The following is a 19413-nucleotide window of genomic DNA, read 5'->3' as shown; positions in this document are numbered from 1 at the left end:
GTATATCAGTCGCATCATAAAGCAACCAATCAGAATCTATTTCAATATGGCGTGTATACCGACTGAAACTAATATCTCCGCACCGTGATCCATCTACGACTAGATTAGCTGCTTACATCTAATTATATGCTAAGACCTTGACAGGAGTTCACTTTTTACTCAAATTTTACGATATATGAAAGATTTTTCCTTTTTTTTATTAGTTAATGATAATTTTTTATTTTTAATTGGTTACATTATCTCTTAAAAGCTATTACCATACTGCCATATATTTAATCCCATTCTTATTGTTTTTGTTTGATCTACCGTACTTATTTTTACCTTTTACCCTTTGATTTTATCATTTTTCTTTCACATTTAAATCCTTTTTTAAAAAATCTATTAAACATATGATAGTAACGTCTAATAAAAAGGGATCAAAACTGTTTTTTTAAAATCATAAACTCCAACCTAGGTAGAATCAATTCTTAAATGATGTAAATAGCACATAATTTTAAACAATGGTTCTTAAAATTCACAGTTTTACCTGTATATAAGGTTTTTTAAACTTGAGCACCACACCACACTGTAAATATCTGTAAATATTTTAAAACCATATATCCCCAAGTGGGAGTGCTCCGATATATAACGGAGGAATCTACCTGAACAGAACAGAACAGAACAGATGCGAAGCAAACAAAGCAACAAACGACAACCACTGAATCAAAGGCCCCTGATTTGGGACAGGCACATACATATAGAATGTGGCGGGGTTAAAATTGTTAGCTAACATACGAAAACCACAGAATTACAGGCCGCCCGACTTAGGACAGGCACATATATACATACATACAGAATGTGACGGGGTTAAACTTGTTAGCTGATCCCAACCCTCCCCTAACCTGGGACAGTGATGGAACAATACAATATAAGAATGAACTATGTTATACTTATGTTCTTATGTCGTACTGTTACACCACTGTCCCATGTTAGGGGAGGATTGGGATCCCGCTAACATGTTTAACCCCTCCTTATTTTGTGTGTATGTGTCTGTTCCAAGTCAGGAGTCTGTAATTCAGTGGTTATCGTGTGTTACTTATTTGTTTGTGAAATTCGTTGATTTTTTTGTGCATAAATTAGGCCGTTAGTTTTCTTGTTTAAATGGTTTTATAATGTCATTTCGGATCCTTTTATAGCTATGTAGTATGGGCTTTGCTCGTTGTTGAAGGCCATACGGTGACCTATAGTTGTTAATTTCTATGTAATTTGATCTCTTGTGGAGATTTGTCTCATTGGCAATCATACCACATCTTCTTTTTTATATATACAAATCAGTTGAAAAAGGCTTAACTCATCAAATTTATACAAATAGAAATACATCTAACAGAAACACAGAGTGGACGTGGCCGGGTAATTGTACATCATAACAACAAAAAAACACGAAGTACAGATCTGAGAGCACTTGCAATTATTGACAGCTAGTTAAAGGCAAACACAATGAATACGTGTGCTGGTGGTTTGTTCTACAGGATTGTGTAAGCGTCTAGTGTGGTTAGAGCCATAGGCTCTCTATCACCGCTGGTTAGCCTGCATTGCAGGTGTAAAGAAAGCCGAGTGTATAAGTCTTTCTGCCAGTACATAGCCTCTACACTATTTAAGACTTCTACAATGCCTCCTCGCGACAGCACATGGTAAATAGGATCTAGCATTCTAGGCATTGTTGTAGAGGGTCTCGGAGCATAAAGGACCCCAGAGATGCAGTATGTAGGCCCATCGGCGCATGGACACGCCCTTGCACTCATCAACCTTGTCCCAACTATGGGTAAATAGTACCACTGCCTTGTGGTTTGATCTTGGAAGATCAAAGGCCTCGGAGCAGACCCAGAAAGAAAAGCTGGGAAGATGGAACTCATCAGCCATGGCAGGCAATCGTCTATGGGAAAGAATCACCAGGCAGAGTAAAAAGAGGTTGATTACGGAAACCACACTAAAAGAAACACTGAATTACGTGAACGAGGACATACGTCATACAGATGACCCAATGAATGTGTCTAGTGAAAGCAGAAATGCAGCTAGGGGCAAGCAGTGTGGACTCTTAACGCCAAAAAATGTTCTCAGCATAGGGGCACGGAATGTGGACCATGTATGAGACGGGAAAAACAGCACAAGTTGTCAATGAGATGAGAAGGTATAACATCAGTATACTAGGTGTCAGTGAATGTAGATGGTTAAACAACGGATCGATCACAACTGACACAGGTGAGACCATACTGTACTCAGGACGAACAGACAGCAAACACTTTGAGGGAGTTGCTTTAGTACTAAGCAAGGAAGCAAAAAGAGCTCTTCTAGAATGGCAACCAGTGGATGAAACGCTTATTTTGGCAAGGTTTTACTCAAAATACTCAAAACTGTCCGTGATTCAATGCTATGCACCTACCAACGAAGCTAGTATTGAGGACAAGAATAAATTTTACGACAAATTACAATCCCTTGTCAGTAAAGTACCAGCACATGATTTATGTCTTGTAATTGGTGATCTAAATGCGAAGATTAGGGCAGATAACTCATCTAAGGAAAGAATAATGGGCAGACATGGATGTGGAGAATGCAATGAAAATGGTGGATTATTAGTAGATTTATGCGGCTTGAATGATCTAGTTATTGGAGGTTCCTTATTTCCACACAAGGACATTCACAAGCTTACATGGAACTCACCAAATGGCAGGGACTAAAACCAGATAGACCACATAATTGTAAATGGAAGATGGAGAAAGTCTCTGATGGATGTCTGTGTCAAAAGGGGAGCCGATTGTGGAAGTGACCACAACCTTCCACTTGGGAAAATTAAACTTAAACTGAGAAAGGTAGTCAGACCACAGCATAACAGAAAAAACATCCACCGCCTTAAAGACAACCCGATAACACAAAAATTTAACATCAGCATAAGAAACCAATATCAAACACTACAAAATATCAGTGAAAACAATGACAACATTGGTCCTGATCTAAATGAACATGGGAACAAAGTAAAAACTATGTTTAACGATACAGCTGAAAATGTACTTGGAATTAGAGACAGTACAAGGAAAAGATACAACCTGAAATGTTATTGAAAAGAGAAGATCTACAAAAAGTCAGTGCAATCATGCAAGATCAGAAAGGTTGAAAGAAAAGCTACAAAAAGAATACTCAGAACTTAATAAAGAAGTTAAGAAAAAAGCTAGAGAAGACAAATTACAATACATTGAAGGATTGGCAAATGAAGCAGAAGAGGCATGCAAACAGGGAGAACTAACTTAAGTACTGTATATAAGATCACTAAACAGCTATGTGGGAAAAGTAGCAACAATGACACACCAGTTTTAAGCAAGAATGGAGAGGTACTAACATCAGAATCACAGAAACTTGAAAGATGGGCAGGGCACTTTCGGGAAGTTTTAAACAGAGAACCACCAGACAAACCAGCTCAATTCGATAACACCGAAGAGAAAAGTGAAATAGATATATCAGAAGAAAAAAATGAAATTAAGAAAGCATTATGCTCAAAAATAGTATAAATTAGCTGGAGTAGACAACATAACTCCTTAAGGCAGATGTAGAAACAACAGCAGCAATACTACAAATACTACTAGTATTTAGCAGAATATGGGAGGAAGAAGTTATACCTGAAGACTGGGAAGAAGGACTACTAGTTAAACTTGCCAAGAAAGGTGACATGAAAAATTGCTACAACTGGAGAGGTGTATCTCTGCTATCTGTACCTGCAAAAGTTTTCCTTAGAGTTCTTGCCAAGCGAATAGCAGATGCTTTAGATGACACCCTGCGGAAAGAACAAGCAGGTTTTAGAGCCAATAAAGGGTGCAGTGACCACATATTCACACTCAGAAACATCATCGAGCAGTGCATAGAATGGCAACACAACATCGTCATAAACTTTGTGGACATTGAAAATGCTTTTGATAGCTTAGACAGAGACAGCATGTGGGAAATAATAAGAACGTATGGCATACCTGAGAAAAAAATTAACATGATCAAATTAGTTTACAACAACTACAGATGCTGTGTCCTACACAATGGAATCCAATCCACCTGGTTCGATGTACAATCTGGAGTTAGACAAGGATGAATCATCTCTCCCCTTCTTTTCCTCATTGTCATCGACTGGTGCACGAGAAGAACACTTGGCAACAGAGTAACTGGAATAAGATGGTCGATGAACACAATCTTAGAAGATCTAGATTTTGCAGACGACATATGCCTATTATCAACAACTAGAGCAAACATGCAGAACAAAACATCAAGACTACACGAGACTGCTCTATCTGTAGGTTTAAAGACAAATGCACAAAAGACAAAGACAATTAGCCTTAATGACAAAACTAGAAAACAACCAATAACATTTAAAGGAGACAACATAGAAGAAGTGGAAATTTTACTTATCTAGGTACTAATATCTGCCAGGACAACGGCACTAGCAAAGATATAATGGCGAGGATCAACAAAGCCAGAACTTCTTTCTGCAGATTACGAACAATATGGAAAACAACATCAATATCCAGGTCCACAAAAATCAAAATCTATAATAGCAATGTAAAATCATGGAGGGTTATAAAATCTGACTTCAACAAACTGTCATCTTTCCACAATACATGTCTTCGGAAAATTTGCAAGATCTTCTGGACAAAAACCATCAGTAATAAAGAACTATACACCCTAATTTTACAACGAGACATCAGAGCAGAAATTAAAGAAAGGCGATGGAAATGGATTGGCCATGTTCTACGAAAAGGATAGCTCTTCGTTGGACACCAGCAGAGGGGAAAAGAACGAGAGGGAGACCGAAAGAAACATGGCGACGTATAATAGAGAGCGAACTAAGATCATGGGAATGACATGGGGAGAAGCCGAAAGAAAGGCACACGACAGGCAACAGTGGAGGGCGTTGGCAGTGGCCTCATGTGCAAGTACGCACGAAGAGGATTAAGTAAGTTAAGTAACAATGAATACCAAAATAAATCATGCATCTAACACCACATTATCAATCAGTACACATCCAATGGATTTAGTGTAAAGACGTCATACACATTTCAAAATATTGTAAATGCTACACATGTAATTTTTGTTATGTTCGGATACAGTTAGACAGTTCTATTTGCATACAATATTTTTACCAAAATAAAAAATAAAAGAATAAACAAATTACTTTTACTTTGCCAGTAGTCTGTAACTCAGGGGTTAACGTTTGTTTCTGTATATCATATTAGTTTTTTCACACAAATCAAGCAATTAGTTTTTGCGTTTTACATTTTGTTTTACGGTGCCTTTTATAACTTACTATACGGTATGGGTTTTGCTCATTGTTGAAGGTCGTATCGTTGGCGTACTGTAATCTATAGTTATTATCTTCTATGTCATTTGGTCCCTGGTGGAGAGTTGACTCATTTCTATCATGTCTCATCTTCTTTCTTATTATCTTGACCAGCTGATCATTTTTTGCCATCATTTTTTTGTTGTTATATTTTTTTTCAGATACAAGCCAAAGAATGTAAATTTGGCTGCTTTAGTTTTTGAGAAAACAGCCAAAACTGCTTCTACACCTATGATCGATTTTAAGAAACAGGAGTCAAGTAGATTGATGAAATTCCTGAATACAACTTTTAAAATACATTACATAAAAAATATTCAGATAAAGTTGAATAACATTTGGCCAAGTTATTTTTTCGAAAGTTTACGACGGACAAACGGTGGACGACGACGACAGATGACAAGTGGTGGCACAAGCTTACATAGCCTTTTCAACTAAATGTAAAAAAAAAACAAAACAAACGTCACAAAGGTCAGATCTAAGTGTGCACGCAATAACTGAAAATTAGTTCAAAGTCAATTACAAAATATGAATTAAACACTTTTTCTCCGACTCAAAAAGGGGCATCTGTTGCCGAGTGGTCCAAGTAGTTACTACTGCATTCACTAGTCAATAAACTGAGGCTGTGAGTTCGAATCCCGCTTGTGCGGGTGCATTCGACTCCAATCTTAATTGACTAGGATTGTCAGTTTTCGTTTCGAAGGTTGGTGGTTTTCTCCGGCCACTCAGGCTTCCTCTGTCAATAAAAACTGGCCGCGACGAAATAGCCTAAAATTAGTGCTTAAAAGTGACGTTGAAACACAGAAAATCAGATCAAATCAGACTAAAATATCTATCGGTACACATCCAATGGATTTAATAAAATTTTATTAAAAGCTATATTTGCTTTGTCGTCAATAGTTTGTTTAAAGTTGGTTAACGGTTGGGCAATAGTATACTAACAACTCAAGAGACAGTTGGTTGAAGAAAATGTGGAGTTAATTCATTCCAAGTAATGCGAATACATACCAAAGTAGCTCGCATATAAACTTATAATACAATAAACATGATAAAGTTTATATGCAGATAAACATGCAGTTCTGCTTATTTTGTCAGTAAGGTATTTCCCTTCTGTTTTTTTTTTTTATTATGGTAAATTGTCATGACCAAACCATATCAAGTAGTTATCCTGTATTCAATTCATGGACCGAAATATTGTTTTTAATTCATTTAAATAATGCTAATTTGCAAACTTCTCTTCGTTAAGTAAATAAATATTTGCTCAGTGTATTTGGAATTCATGAGAAACTACAGATAAATCTTGGTTATTCGTTTTTAAATGGACCAGCAATATAAGTAGAGTACAGGACAAGGGAAAACAATGAACACATTTCCCATTAAAAATCAACAAAATGAATACAACAATAAGGCATATTAGGCTTGTAATTACACATATGCCTGAATGAATATATCAAAGCAAAAGAAATGAAAGACGACGTTTGCTTCAACGCAATCTTGTTTATAAATGGAATTGTATTTTTATCAACTGATATTTTCCATCAACCAGCTGTATGGTGATCTGACCTGAAATAAACCAAATAAACAGACTTAAAAATAGTCAAAACTACTAAAACTTTATGCATAATTATCATGCCCATCAGAAATATATTTTGACCGTGTGTTTTACAGGTTGGTTTTTTTTTCGTGATTTTTTCAAATGGTAAAGGAGAAACCAGAAACAGTGGATCAAACAAATGTCGGTGTATTTATTGCCAGCAATACAACTGGCACCGAAATGGTTTTCTTTTACATTTTACTTGAGTATTTTGTATTTAAAGTTGATTTGTCATTCTATTTTCACGTAAGTTATAGGAACTATATGTATACAGATGTGTTTTTACATATTTTCAAGGATGGTCTGAGGATGTCTGTGGATGCCAAATTTAACAAATATATTTTACATGTACACTATATAAATACTACATATTGCATAATATAAGCAACCCTCTTTTTTTCTTAGCTTAGTTGCGTTTTAATATCTCTATATTGATTAGTTAGAAAAATTCACAAAAGTTATCATAAAAAAAGATGTGGTATGATTGCCAATGAGACAACATTTCACAAGAAATTAACAGCTTTAGGTTACCGTACGGCCTTTAACAATGAGCGAAATCCATATCGCATATAGTGAGATATAAAAGGTTCCGAAATCACATATGTATTTAACAATTCAAACGAGAAAACTAACGGCATAATTTTAAAATGTACAACAATGTTGCCTTTTACCATACTTAACGCAACTTTCAACATTTCAAAAGTTCCATAAATCTACATGAGGTAGGAGGTTGGTCAATATTAAAAAATAAAATAAATATCTTGCTTTCCACGGGAATGATTTTGAGTAACTAGAAAAAGCACGTGCCAACACATTGAAAATAGTATATATCTAAATATATATGCAAAAATCATTTTTGGAAAGATTTTGTAAGTGCCTGAAAAGAAATTATTGCTTTAGATATTGAATGCACAGGGAATATTTGTTTTAAAAGTAATATGCCTTTATGGCCAAATAAGAAATTAAAATAGAAAATGATGGTTTGACAAATAGTACTGCAACCAGAGTTCATTTTTTAAAACTTTAATGGTCCGGAAGAACACACACCTAAATTATATATCGATGGAAAGAGGAAAACGTGTGTAATAAGAAAAGCTGGGTCGTAAAAATCCAGAGTGGTCACAATTTTGTGAAATTGAGGTCAAAGGTCAGACCTAAAAATATCAACATTTCAACAACAAGGACAAAAAGGAGAAATATTCTGATATTTATTCAATAGAATGCTACAAAAACGATTCAATCATAAGCATATGGTATAAACGATGTTAAAACGACAAATTTGACTACTTATATGAAAAGCTGCCATTAAAAAATGGCGTTGATTTGGAACCTTCTGATTTTTTTCCATTTAAGACATAGCAAAAGAAGAAGTGGCCTTGACCTTTTCACATCCATAAACTTTCATATTGTGTATAGTATTTCACTATAGTATATTACAGAATTATTTTCTAAAGTATAAAACACCAGTTTATCAAATTATTTCAAAATTTTTTCTATCTTTGAAAAAAACAAAATTCAAGCGCTGAAACAGTGTTTTTAATTTTGCATCTTAAAGGTTGTGTATTTTGTGAAAATTAGTATCTAGTTATAGATACATACATATTGTGTATTTGCAAAGACTAGACAGAGCAGTTATAACACAAAATATACTATAGTCACACGAGGCGAATGCGAGGTTTAAAAAAAAATGAGTGTAAAACAAAGTCAGTTTGGTGCATGAACATTTTTTAGTAGGATAATCCTGGTAAAAAAGTTAACTCATTAATTTTTAAAGGGAAGGATGAAAAATTATACAATGCAATGCCAATTTTCTAATGTTGTAATTCAAAATCAGTCATGATCCTTATATAACTTTTAAAGGTGACACACAATAGCTCAAGTATTCATAAAATAGGGACATGAATCAATCTCTTAGTCATCATATGCGGATTCAGTACGCGTATTAGCATTACAAGACACTTCCCTTTTTCATAAGAACAAGTTCGGCGTAGGACAGAGTTTGTTCAAATCAAAACACAGTTTTTGAGTACAAATGCTATCTGGAGCGTAAATACCGTCATGATTCGGTCAAACTCGTCAGATATAGTCTTACCTTTGCATAGGAAACACAAAAGAAATGTGAGTACAAAGTTTCGATCAATGTTAGTGACCCATATTCCCATATGCATATGTATGATGTATCTGCACTGCCAATCCAAAATGTAATGGGGCGAATGTTGCTACAGAAACGATTGATTTTGTAATAGCCATCCATTTGCGAATTTTTGTTATCTTTAGGGACAATATACGGTTCAGAAGCGCCTTTGTGTTATTTTTATCACTTAACTAACAAATGAACTTTTGAGCCTATAGGCTCCGTGTTGAAGACCGGACCGTGACCTATAATGGTTTACTTTTATAAATTGTGACTTGGATGGTGTGTTGTATCTTTGTCACTCATACCACATCTTCCTATATCTATTAACAAGCTATGCATTTCCATAGAAATACCAAAACGAGGACATAGCTCATAAGAGCACTGGTGGCAGGGTGAAGTAATTGTTCTTCTTTTAATGTATCCTTAATATTTTCAGACACACCTTGGTGTAATTCTGAAAGTCTTAACATAGACTTCAATTTTCCTGCAGCAGATATGGCATCCCCTAAATTGAGTTCAGAGCTAAACTCTTTATTTCATATCCCTTGGCCCCACTGTGTCTGAATTGCAAGGTGTCACAATATCTAGTTAGTTCTGGAGTTTGGCAGTTTGGTAAGCATCAGAGACGATCTTGGGTAAAATTGATCGGTATTTATACTGCACTCGTTCTATTTGAGCAGTCAAAATGCGTTGACCGTATATTTCTATGTCATATACAGTCGCTGACCTGATATCACTTTTCCTCATGAATATTTAAATAGAAATTGTCGAAATTATGTTTAATTATTCATACGACCTCTTCAACCTGTTCTTGTTTTCAATGTAAACAACGATGCATTTAACGACTCAAACTTGTTTCTTTTGCAATTTTCGGGAAAACATATTTCACTTTTTAATATTTTTTTGTTTGCAACCTATAAATCATTGTGTTTTATGTTTATTGTTGATATTTTAGTCTGCAACGAATTCGTTCATCATTGATTGCGGTAATGATGTACATTTCATCGTGTTTTATATTTCTCCGTCTGTGTGATATGAGGCCTTTTTAAAGGGGGATTTTTCCCAATATTTAAATAAAAAAAATAACATTAACACAATAAACAACAATTGAAAATGTTTTTTTTTTTTAGATTGCAGTATAAAGACAATAATAGTGCATTGACTTGACATATCAACGATATAAGGATTCGGCCCGAAACGGGGAAAATGCTCGGCACAGCCTCGCATTTCCCCGTTTCTAAGCCTCATCCTTATATCGTTGATATGTCAAGTCAATGCACTATTATTGTCTATATATAGAGGATGTGCTACATGAGAAAGGCTTTTTTTTTTTATGGAAGAACAAATCACATCACTAACAATCGTTATTAATGAACTGACAGCAAGTTCAAATTCTAATTTTTCAGTAACTGTTTTACTTAATTGCACAGGTGTTGACTTCAATAAGTACTTGGTTATGCATGGATAAATGATTACTCACATTAATAAGCACAACTTAAAAGACTGTCAACACGTTTAGAGGACTCAGTTTTGCGTAGTTTTCTGGTTTTTTTTAAAGGTTTGTCTTTTACACAAAAACCCTGTTTTCATATCCAAACTACAAGGAAGAAACTGAGCGCGAGATCGTATAAAAGTGTCAGGTTGTGAGGATACATGTCGATCAGTTTGATCACATGTATGGATTTCTGTTGTTTCTAATTTAAAGTTCCCCAAGGATGACTGGGGAAACGAAATATGGTCACTTGGTCTTCTCCCGACCGGCAGTAAAACGAAGTGGGGCGTCCGATTGGCTGTGCGGGATGTATCAAGTTCGCAGTCACGTCCGGTCAGAATGGGGACGTTTAGTCCGATGCCTCGTGTAAAGGGAGTGTCACGTTCTTTGCATGTTAAAACCCTTGCATCAACTCTTTGAGGAGTCCGAAGGTGGCCTGTTGCAATGGAAAATTTCTGTCCCAATCCAATATACCATCATTTTCCAGTGGCAGTCTAAATTTTCCCGATCATCATCCCGAATGGCCTCTATTATGACTAAACCTACCTATTGTTTTTATTGTTAACTTGTTCTCGTCCTGAACATACATGAAATATTTGTCACTGGACGTTAAGCAACCAACAATCAATCAATCATTCTAATTTAAAGACGCACCAATTTTGCCTTCTGGTGCAAGTCTCATAACATCACTGATGATTCGCCCACGGAAAGCAGAATATAAAGAGAAGTTGGTTTTAGCATCACCTTGTCACACACCAAATCTCTGCGAATCTTCAATAGTACTTTCCCCCCGACCACTTGCATGCATATTAATTGCTCTGAGGTTAAACATTGACATACAATGTCAACTATAGTCATTATCCGGAAAAAACTCTTATCCGGAGGATTTGGTTAACTTTTATATAAAGTCAAAATTTTATTAACAAAAATATAACTTATTTACAGAAAATACACGAAAGAACTACTATATATATTCAAATCACTCAAAAATAAATTAACTTCTCCTACAAAATCTACATAATCACATTTAAACTATCAAATTGATGGTGAAGGAAAAAATAAATGGTGGAGCTGATAGACGGATAGGAAATTTCCGTAATTAAAAAAGGTACAAATGATGTTTTTATTTTTGAGTTTTTGACAAAATTGTTTGGAATTTGCCCAACAAAATTTGCATGCAGTATCGCAATAATATGTTTTGTCCTCTCAAATGTCAAATACTATTTTTGAATCATATGTTTTCTCGTTTTCAAAGAAAAACGCGTTAAATTTCTACCTAAAAAACAGCCAACTTTAAGTTTGAAAGTTTTACTTGGAGATGGTATTATATTTATGTCTTCATCATTCCGATGATCCTTGATGATATGTGCAGAGAAAATATTTACGAAAATAGCGGGAAATTTAACCAAAAAATATATTTTTGGATTTTAAGGTAACTACCCAAAACCGTAAATTGAGGGGTACCCCCATTAAAGGGATAAAATACAAAAATGTGACCATAGAAACTTTTTACGACCCGACGGAAATTAAAATATAGATATTATTCTATCATTTAAAACAATTTGCAGCCGTGTGTTATTCCGGACCATTAAACTCGTTAACTAAGCGTCTTTTTCGATGTCAGTTGCAGTACTAAAAGGGGGGCATATTGTAAACGATTCATTAGATGGAGCAGGAGATTTATTTCTCTGGCCTAATTTTCCGAGGTTTATCACGTACTTAAGAATTGTTAATTATTATTAGACATTGAATTATCTGCACTGTAAAGGATAATTTATATTAGAGAGTATTATATGTCTCTGTTTATATATATCCATGTATATTATGCATTGTGAGCTTAAAAAATGCCTTTCAAAATTGAAATTTAGGACATTTAATTTATAAAAAGCACAATATGCAATATGTAATATATTTCAAAAAGCCATTTGCTAATGATTATAAAATGATTAAACAAACACAGTAATTACCAGTAATTAATGTGTTTTTTAAAATAATCACAGCTTATAATTTGTGTTATCAAAAAATAACTGATAAATTATCCAAGCTTATAAAATTTATTAGTGTGAACAGTGTTAATTTATAAGACAATAAAGATAATTTTTAGATTAATTTTAGTAATTGAAAGTGAACAAGCTTATTTTATTAACCAATCATATTGTTTGTTTTTACAACACTTTATGATAAAAACCCCATATTCCCCTGGCAAAAGCATCAAACAGTTTTTATCAGCACTCCAACAAGATGTCACACTACCAGTCAGTTCAAGCTTCTGTCCAGGACTATCTGACCTCACTACCAGAGGGACTACAACACACCTACCATACTAGAACAGCACCTACTGGTCAATTCCTTATCTTACACTTTGGTAATGGTCTTACTTCACAAGTCACCAAAGAGGAGCCAATGGACAGTACTACAAACATCAAACAGGAACAAGTTAGCACCACTACTACTTTAAACCAAGTAACAGTTAAAGACGAACCAATAGATGTAAAGCCAATACTACAAAACATTAAACAGGAAATAGACATCAAAGAAGAGATTGGAACATCAACCCTTACACCAGCAATCCAGACTGGTGACAGTGTGTTCTCTAGACTGGGTCAAAGACAAGCAGAACAACTACAACAACAAGACAACTACTCATCCAGAACCAGTAGACCATGCAACTCTAAATACAGAAGACACACTATAAAGAAGAGATCAACTAGACACAGTTCCAACTCTGTACAAGATTTGCGTACATTCTTGAACAAGAAGAAACAGACTGGACCAAAAGACCTTCGCATCAAGTTGAATCAGAAGGTTCCCAAAGATCTACGACAACTTATACCAAAGAGACTTCCACTTTTAATGGGATCAGTTCATGAAGAATTTCTTAGTTTTTACCACAGATAGACTCTATAAACTATAGCCATTTGTAACTTTAGTGCTTGATTTGCATTTTGATTATTTTAACTGTAGTGCTTGGTCTAATGATTGTGATTGTTTTGAATTTGATAATATATTAGTATGACATGTATTAAATAAATTCATTTATAAGTTTAACTAATTTTTCTTCTAAATGGAAACCGTCCCTTAGTATAATTAAAACAATATCAAACAAACTATATGTTGATAGAATTCTTGAAATTATAACACCAACAATACAGCACATCTCACAACAAAAACAAAACAGTCAGTTAACATGTCCAATAGATATTGACAAACGATAGAGACCTCAAAGATTTCCCATAGACACAGGACTTTTCAAGTAACAAAAACACTTCTAAATCAGTGACTAGTGACTAAGTCACTATATCTCGCACGAAATCTTAACCGACTAATATAGTGAAGATGGTATGTTGAATTCTAAATGTATTTGATGAGTTTTAATGTATTGCTGCTAATGACCCACTGTCGGTCCTGTTAATAAAAGTTTTCCAATGCAAATACAACAATTAACTCAGAAGCCTGGCTTTGGACAAACAGTTTTACATACAACGAACGTTACCATTTCCAATCCAAAATCTTATTGCGTATAATATTGCAATGACAACCTGTTACGGACTGGATTAAAAATACACCACGTCTATAACTTCGGCTACTCCATTATTTTCGGCCCTTTGCATCAACGTGAAATACATCATAACGCCTTTTAGGCGAGTGACTTATTTCAAAAAGACGCTTAGTTAACGACTTTAATGCACCCACCTAGCACACGGCTGTATTATATATCATTCGAAAGCTGATAATCTGTACTTTATGTTTTGCCCGGTCGTAAAAAAAATCGTACGATGCATTTTCTGTTAAATCAAGGTCAAAGGTCATGAAAAAACATTCTAATTTTTGCGATTACTAAATAAAATGCCATTTTCTAATTTTTGTACCATAAAATTTTCCAAAAGATCATATGAACTTTATGGAACATGATACATAATTTCCAAATCAAACAAAAAATAAGAGATTCAATGCGCAAAATTTCCCGAAAAATGAAATTTATCACATATCCTAAAAAAAGGAAAAATAATTCAAAAAGCAAAATATATCTTGTGGAATCGATATTTGTATGCTAAAAAAATAGATAAATGTATATGTTTTAGGTCAAGGAATATTTGGTTTGTAATTTTAAAATGCAATTATTAATTATTGTTCATGGAACAGCCTTCTATTGAAGTGTTTGCAGTTGCCCAAAAATCTGCCATCTGCAAATAGCGATCATTTTGTTAATTTATGTTAAAATAGCACATCGCTAATTGTGAATATCAGGGAGGAGAATGATTTTCCATAATAAAAGAAGGAGTATTTAAAGTTAGAAAAGAATATATGCGAGGTAATTGAGGTTAAAATATGTTTTTTACAGAGTCAAACTTTTTTACCTTTTGTAATCATGTTTAAATGCAAACATGACTTTGCGACTAAATCGTAGGCAACATATAAATAAGTAACCTTGTTTAGAAACAAATATATCTTTTACTTCATTTATCTTAAACTATACAACGTTCTGGGGGCAATTCAGTTACTCCTTAGATTTTTTGGTAATGTTCGTGTTACTCGGTCTTTAGTATAAAGTGTTACGGTGACAGGTTCGTCTCTTCGTCGTTTTTTAAAAGAAACACTAGTCGACGCTGCATGCATCCGAACAAGCCTGTTGCATCAAATCATTCTTATTGAACTCTTGTAATTTTTGTCTTTTTTGGTTTTGACCACTAAACTAAACTTACCTTGAAGACGGTCTATTTAATATTCTCGAAACAGGTCGAGATTTGTTCGATGATGATGGTCGGGACTTGTTTGACGAAGAGGGGCGTGATTTGGTGGAGCCACTTTGAGGTCTTCGACCTGCTTGTCCAGGTTCAACCGGAGATGATCCAAATATTTTCTCCAATCTTCTGACATACCTTTTCTGTCCTTCGAGCAATTCACTATAAAAATTAACATGAAATATGATGATTTTACCCTTCAGTGTTTAAATTTGGTCGTGAAAACAAAATGACAATATAGAAAATTATAGGTAATGTGTCTGTATACTATGTGTTTAGAATTATTTTTATCGATGTTTTAATAAATTCTATAAAGAATTGTTTTTTTTAACCTGTTAGTCCTTACACATTTCTCGATTTCGACTTGTTATTTTTTGTCATACTCATATACTAGTATTAGATTTCATTATAGCGGCTACCTCAGTATGTAATTCTTTATCAAATTTTAGAATGCATTAACCTCTTTTAGGAATTTGTGGCAAAAGGGACTATTTACCACTGTAGTAGTTTTCAAAAACTATTTACTGAGTGTAAACTACTTACAGAAAGGCGAACATTTTTCGTACTTTCTGTTTAATAAAAATCTTATTTACTGACTAGGAGGACAATAGCAACTTTATTGCCACCGAGACACCAAATAAAAAGTAAAAATAAATATATTCATAAAATTTGCGCAATTAGATGATTTTTTTATTGGCGCAAATGATACCTAATAGTCCTATTCTTTTTAAATTGAAGTGGCCCAGTAGAAGAATTGGCCCAAATGAGTTCATGTTTGGCGCCAAAAGATATCGCCCTTCCTTCCCGACACTAATCTATGATGGAGAGGGACTTTGTTTGTATTTTAATTAAGCCTTTCGTGTATCCACACCTGATTCACCCCTCCTGGTGACTAAGAAGCTTCACAATAACATAATGCCTTTTGTAAACTGACTTTTGGTAAAGTATGAAAACATTCTATCTTTCAGAGCGAACACATTTTAGTGATATGTCTGTACTTGAGGGCTTTCATTGGGAGAAATATGGACCAACACATTACATCGTTTGCGGTCGGTCAAAGAAAGATCTATATACAGAGAGTGACGACCATTATCCATTTGTAAGTACATAGTTCTGCTTCTTTGCTTCGTTTTCCGGTTGTCTGCAAAATACTATTACTTACTTGAAGTCTATTTCTCCATCTTCGTTTGCATCCAATCTTTCTATTAGTTGATCTATTTGGAGATCTGTTACTGGTATGCCAGCGCTCTGAAAGATTTGTTAGAGTTTAAAACTAAAATAACATTTACGGTACCAATGTTACTTCACCTGATGCACATTTCGACAACTAAGTCTTTTCAGTGACGTTAGAGACCAAAATATATGAAAATACGCAACCACTTACAAACACTGAAGAACTGATATAACAAACAAAAAAAAATAGATGAAAAGTATAGACGAACCTGCGCAAGGAATCTGAGATTTTCACGAGGATAATATTGTTCAATCAAAAAAGATTTCCAAAATTTCACAACAGCAAATTTCAATAAAGACATATCCGGATGTTGACCAGTACTGAAGTACTTGCTAATGAAATGGTAATAACTTCGGTGACTAACAGTCCAACAACAGAGGTATCGACCAAATTAAGTTAAAAGCATAAACCGTATCAATTTGTTACTGTACCAGATGAGCATTTCAACAATTAATAGTCATTGACGCTGGAGGTATAGAAAAATTTGAATTCTGAATTGTATATTTGATATTTCCATCTATTTGTCTTTGAAAGCATACAGAAAAACGTATACCTCAAAATCAAACTTATGTTAGTTTATTCATAAAAAAAAAATATGTATCTATAATACTAAAATTACGAGGTCCAATTTGTCAGCCGTCATCACGTAAAAACGACGAATCAAAGAATTCAACTTTATATATAACTAATATAGTACAAAGGTGTAGATTAAAAATTACACCACTCCAGGCCCTTTTGTTTTCCACGTAACTAATATTGCCAATAATTAAGAAGTTGCGGGTTGAGTCCGATACCGATACCAATAGTATATTCACCTGTTACCTATAACCTTATTTGTACGTTCCGCATCTGACAGGCGCACCACCAAACGGTGTATTCAGGATTAATATGCTATATACACGGGTCATATTCACAGGGTTGACACTACTAGATTGTCAAATTGTTACCTATTGTATCATTTTAATCAGTAAAACTTTCTAAGATAACAATACGAATACTAAAAATCTGGACTAAAATAAGGCGCGTATAGGTACAGTTTTCAATTTGTTAGCGGGCATGACGTAAAACAGCGAATCAAAGAATTCAACTTTATAACTAATATAGGACAATGAAGTTGATTAAAAAATATTCCATTCCAGGAACTTTTGTTTTCCAACTAATTAATACTACCAATAATTGATAAGTTCCAGTTCGACGGATTCAAACAGAAAGATTTGAAAGCAGAGAAAACTGCGTATCTTATAATCGGCATGACTTTATCAGATGACAATACTAATATCAAAATAAGGCTTGCGCATAGTTATATACTTTAATTCAGTCACGGACCCGCGATATCACGGGTGTGTTCTAGTATAATTGATTTTTTTCGTATTTCTTTTTCGTTTAGTTCAAGTTATAATTATCGCGAATGTATAACATTTCATGCGAAGAATTGATTAGCTTACATAAAAAATTTACATTTAAATTAGAATCTATGTTATGTCCTCAAATTTTCATGAACGAAATTTTACCTTTATTCCATTGCGGAATTCGTCTTCACTTATCGATAGATTCTTATCTGTATCAAGCCGATAAAATAGATCGACCCATCTTAACTTCTTCTGGTGAACATAATCCATTAATTGCATGAAAGGATCGTTCAAGAGATTTTCTTCTCTTTGTTTTATTGCAAATTTGAATATGTCATTTTGGTTTCTAAAACCACCGTGCTTGCATCGAAAACGTGGTTTCAATTTTAATAACTCTTCCAATAATGTAGAAAATGCACTCGGTACGGATATGTCCTGAAAATAATAAAAGTACATTTGTATTATATATTTTCAACCAAACTAAGACAAATTCTGATGCTTTTGCAGAAGAAATGTCGTTTTGAAAAAAATGTTGTTTACCATAATTTTTCATAGAAAAAAAAATATTGTAGGATTTCTCATGTCGTCAAATTCTAAATCAAGGCCTTATATTGTACGATCATGCTAGGACAACGTTGAAATGTAATCTTAACATGTAAATTATTTAAATGATAATTTTGAATTTTCGTTCGTTGAGATGTAAATTAGTTTAATATAAATAACAATATTGAAAAGAAAAACACATATGGATTTTAAATTTGTACTGCAAACGACTTTTCTTGGAGCGCACAATAGATTTTGACTCCGACTTGAAATTTTTAACTTAAAAGTTCATCATAGCCATAGAGTTATCGCGCTTTGACTACATTTCATTTATGACGCTTTTGAAAAAAAAATGACCAATTTACACTTTTGTTATCAAAATAAGTATGATCAAATATTTTAAATGAATTTAGATTCAGAAATTCATTCAAACAAAAATTTGATAAATATTGTCATGTATAACTGGTCTTATTTACCCTCACACCAAACACACACGTAATATTTGCATATAGTCTAGTCAAAATAGATGAAAAATGTGACCAACCTCAAAAAAATTGAAACAGAATTTGTTTTGGTATTTTCAATTCTAAAAGGCTTTCTTTGTAACAAACTAAAAGTCTACCAAGATAATAAGTTATTCTTAATGTCTTTGCTTTTTTTTATTGTGCAATTGGACTTTGATCATAATTTGTTTTTGTATTTTGATACTGACCTTAATTTCTAAAATCTGTAATCCACATTCTGGATGTTCTTTGAGAATACCAATAGCTAGGCATACACCTTCCGCAGTAATTGGGTTTTTTGACAACTGCAAAAATATATATGCTTATTGAAGTAAGCATTCTGTCAAATTATTAGTAAAATCTGAATCATACAATTATTTTAGTCTTTGATCTCTGATTATAAATAATAAACTTAATTTGTTGCTTGTTAAACGAAAAATTCGTATTCTATAATATATAGTACTGATCTGAT

The 19413-nt window shown here is 33.8% G+C and overlaps 1 protein-coding gene across 5 annotated transcripts in view; it reads right to left on the bottom strand.

Annotated features, from left to right (window-relative positions):
* LOC143067838 (uncharacterized) overlaps positions 1-19413 on the bottom strand; it is a 40757-nt gene that overhangs the window by 8689 nt on the left and 12655 nt on the right. For 4 of the 5 annotated variants that reach the window (XM_076241419.1, XM_076241415.1, XM_076241416.1 and 1 more), the window contains 4 exons: positions 19151-19246; positions 18058-18330; positions 16475-16560; positions 15274-15474 (listed from right to left, as the gene is read on the bottom strand). In XM_076241419.1, the coding sequence (XP_076097534.1) occupies positions 15274-15474; positions 16475-16560; positions 18058-18330; positions 19151-19246 (656 nt within the window). Of the gene's footprint in view, positions 1-6203; positions 6911-15273; positions 15475-16474; positions 16561-18057; positions 18331-19150; positions 19247-19413 lie in introns of those variants that run through there. The other variant, XM_076241418.1, reaches the window with a different exon arrangement.

The sequence above is a fragment of the Mytilus galloprovincialis genome, chromosome 3, assembly GCF_965363235.1.
Source record: "Mytilus galloprovincialis chromosome 3, xbMytGall1.hap1.1, whole genome shotgun sequence".
Lineage (NCBI taxonomy): Eukaryota > Metazoa > Mollusca > Bivalvia > Mytilida > Mytilidae > Mytilus > Mytilus galloprovincialis.
This window is presented reverse-complemented; position numbering and strand designations above follow the sequence as displayed.